The 2480-nt window shown below is 49.8% G+C and overlaps 1 protein-coding gene across 5 annotated transcripts in view; it reads right to left on the minus strand.

Moving 5' to 3' along the window:
* The window catches only part of CCM2 (CCM2 scaffold protein), an 80035-nt gene that overhangs the window by 4862 nt on the left and 72693 nt on the right, over nucleotides 1-2480 (minus strand). For 4 of the 5 annotated variants that reach the window (XM_017524581.2, XM_017524583.2, XM_017524584.2 and 1 more), the window contains one exon: nucleotides 1214-1349. The exons of the other annotated variant lie outside the window; for it this stretch is intronic. In XM_017524581.2, coding sequence (XP_017380070.1) covers nucleotides 1214-1349 — 136 coding nt within the window. The remainder of the gene's footprint in view (nucleotides 1-1213; nucleotides 1350-2480) is intronic. 5 annotated transcript variants of the gene reach the window in all.

The raw sequence follows: 2480 nt of genomic DNA on the forward strand, positions 1-2480 counted from the left end.
AAAAAAAAAAAAAAAAAAAAAAAAAAAAAAAAAAATTAAAGAAAAAAAGGTCTTTTGGGAATTTTAAAGCACAAGGGCCAATCCAATCACACTAAAACTGAAGGTTTAATTACAGATTGATAAACCACCTGCTCCTCACATGGTACATTCCTCTGGATGAGCTGCTGACTTCTAAGCCTCCACTTCCCCATCTCTAAAATGGAGAAGACTGCACCTATCTCACTGGGTCACTGCGGACTAAAAGAGATGGAGCTCAGCAGCTGTCCTCTCTGCAGCTGCTGCGCCAACACAGGGCGTGCGGCACCCACAAAGGGCTCTGGTACTAGCAGCAAGAAAGGGAGGGAGGAGGAACTAAGCAGCAGCTCTCATGCCGGTTTCCCCAGGGATCTCCATGATGTAACACCATTTACTCTCTTCACGGAGGTGTATGAGTTACTGGGGAAAAGGTAGAGGGCTGGGACTTATCTCCATAAAAAGAAGAAATTGCACTCAACAAGCTATACTGTCCAGTAGCTTTCTATGTACCCAATTTATGTAAACCATTAATCCTCAATAAGTAATAAATCTAAAAAAAAAATAGATGAAAAAACAGATGATCTTGGTGTTTTTAAAGGCTTAAGTGAACTTGCTGATGAAGTATTTTTAATGGACTAACAGACTCCTGAAAATGCTGTGTGGGACATGCAAGAGGAGGCAGCTCCTGGTTCCCTGGATTCTTCCCCATCTGCCACTGCTCTACTGCTGCCAGCTGGCCTCCCAGGGCAGCCTGAGCAGCTTCCCATGGGTCTGGCCATGGTCCTGGAAGGAGCCTCACATTAAGAGCAGCCATGGTCTGGGCATACTAAAAGGAAGGCTCCCCAGGCCCACTCAGCCTCCCCAATTCCGTCATAGGCCCCACTGCTAGGAGCTTTCTCCCGGCTCTTTGTTCTAAGTGAAGTGACTTTAGCCACAAGAGGTTCCAGAAAGTGTTCACAGACCCCAAATTTATGCCAGGAAGCCACCAGGCTGACCTGGTGTAAATCCCTGAAGGACAGGTGACATTTCTGCCTTGAGGAAACCCTATGGACTAATGTGAACAGCAAAGTCTGGAAACAAAGTCACCATGTCACTGCAGTAACTGCACTATTCCAGGAGTAACTCATGGGAGCTGGGTCCCCTGAAGTAGCCCCTCCTGTCCCTGCTCACACCCGCTGCCCATTCTCACTCAACATACCGCTGTGCAGGGACAGGTGGTGGGTGGGGGTGGAGGCCCCATCAAATATCGCTCTGTCCAGAAAGTCGATGGTGGACTCCGTGTAAACAACCTGGAAGACCTGGCCTAGCAGACAGCAAAGCTCCTCCGCAGCGACCTGCAGTGGGGGAGAGCAGCTGCTCGGTCAGTCTGGCTGGAGATCGCACCTTCCCAGGCGGCCTCCAGGATACTTGGGGCAGCCTAGATGCTCAATAAACATGAATGAAGAACAAATGCCAAAATGTGTCCCTCTGCCTTTTACTGACCCAAAGGGGTGTCAAAAGGGAGACCCAGCCAACTGCCCCAGGACTCCATCTAGCACTGTCCTGTGGCCCGGGGTGGTTTTCCAAGTGTGAGGGGATTGTGTAGGCCACAAGTGTTAGCTCCCAGCCCCACGTTCTCTTTCCATTAACCTGACCTGTCAACACCCTCACAACCCATCCTATCCCAGGAAAGAGGTGAGAAGAGACACTATCAGTATCACAGCCGGCCTGGAAGTGTTTCTGACAGCTATAAAATGGTTTTATAACGGTGAGCTGTCAAAAGCAAAGGGTTTCAACTGGGGCAATTTTTGTACCCCTCCCAGGGGATATGTGGCAATATCTGGAGACATTTTCAGCTGTCACAAGGGGAGAAGCCAGGGATGCTGCTCAACACCCTACAATGCACAGGGAAGCCTCTCACAGTGGAAAATTATCCGGTTAAAAATGATAGTAGCACCAACACTGAGAAATGCTCATTGGAGGATATTTAAGGTGGGTGGTCACTAGTATCCATTTCACAGATATGGAAATTAAACAGAAAGGTGTTAAGTGACTGCCAAGGCCCCACAGCTATTGGGCAACTGAGGGGGCCCCAAACCCTGGCCTACAAGGGCCTGGTCCTTGGCTCTTCCAGGTCATGAGGAATCTGCAAGCACAGTCTGAAACACTAGGCGGGTCTAGGATGCAGCCCCCAGGCAGGTGACAGCCGCTGCCTGCCCATCAGCGTGGGGACACCTTGAAGAACGATGAACAAAAAGCTCATTGGCAGCCAGGAGTGTTGGCTCATGCCTGTAATCCCAGCACTTTGGGAGGCTGAGGCAGGTGGATCACAACGTCAGGAGTTCAAGACCAGTCTGGCCAAGATGGTAAAACCCCGTCTACTAAAAATACAAAATTTAGCCAGGCATGGTGGTATATGCCTGTAATCCCAGCTGCTGAGGAGGCTGGGGCAGGGGAATTGCTTGAACCCAGGCAGAGGAAGATGC

This window comes from Cebus imitator, unplaced genomic scaffold (genome assembly GCF_001604975.1).
Source record: "Cebus imitator isolate Cc_AM_T3 unplaced genomic scaffold, Cebus_imitator-1.0 Scaffold34, whole genome shotgun sequence".
In the NCBI taxonomy this organism is placed as follows: domain Eukaryota; kingdom Metazoa; phylum Chordata; class Mammalia; order Primates; family Cebidae; genus Cebus; species Cebus imitator.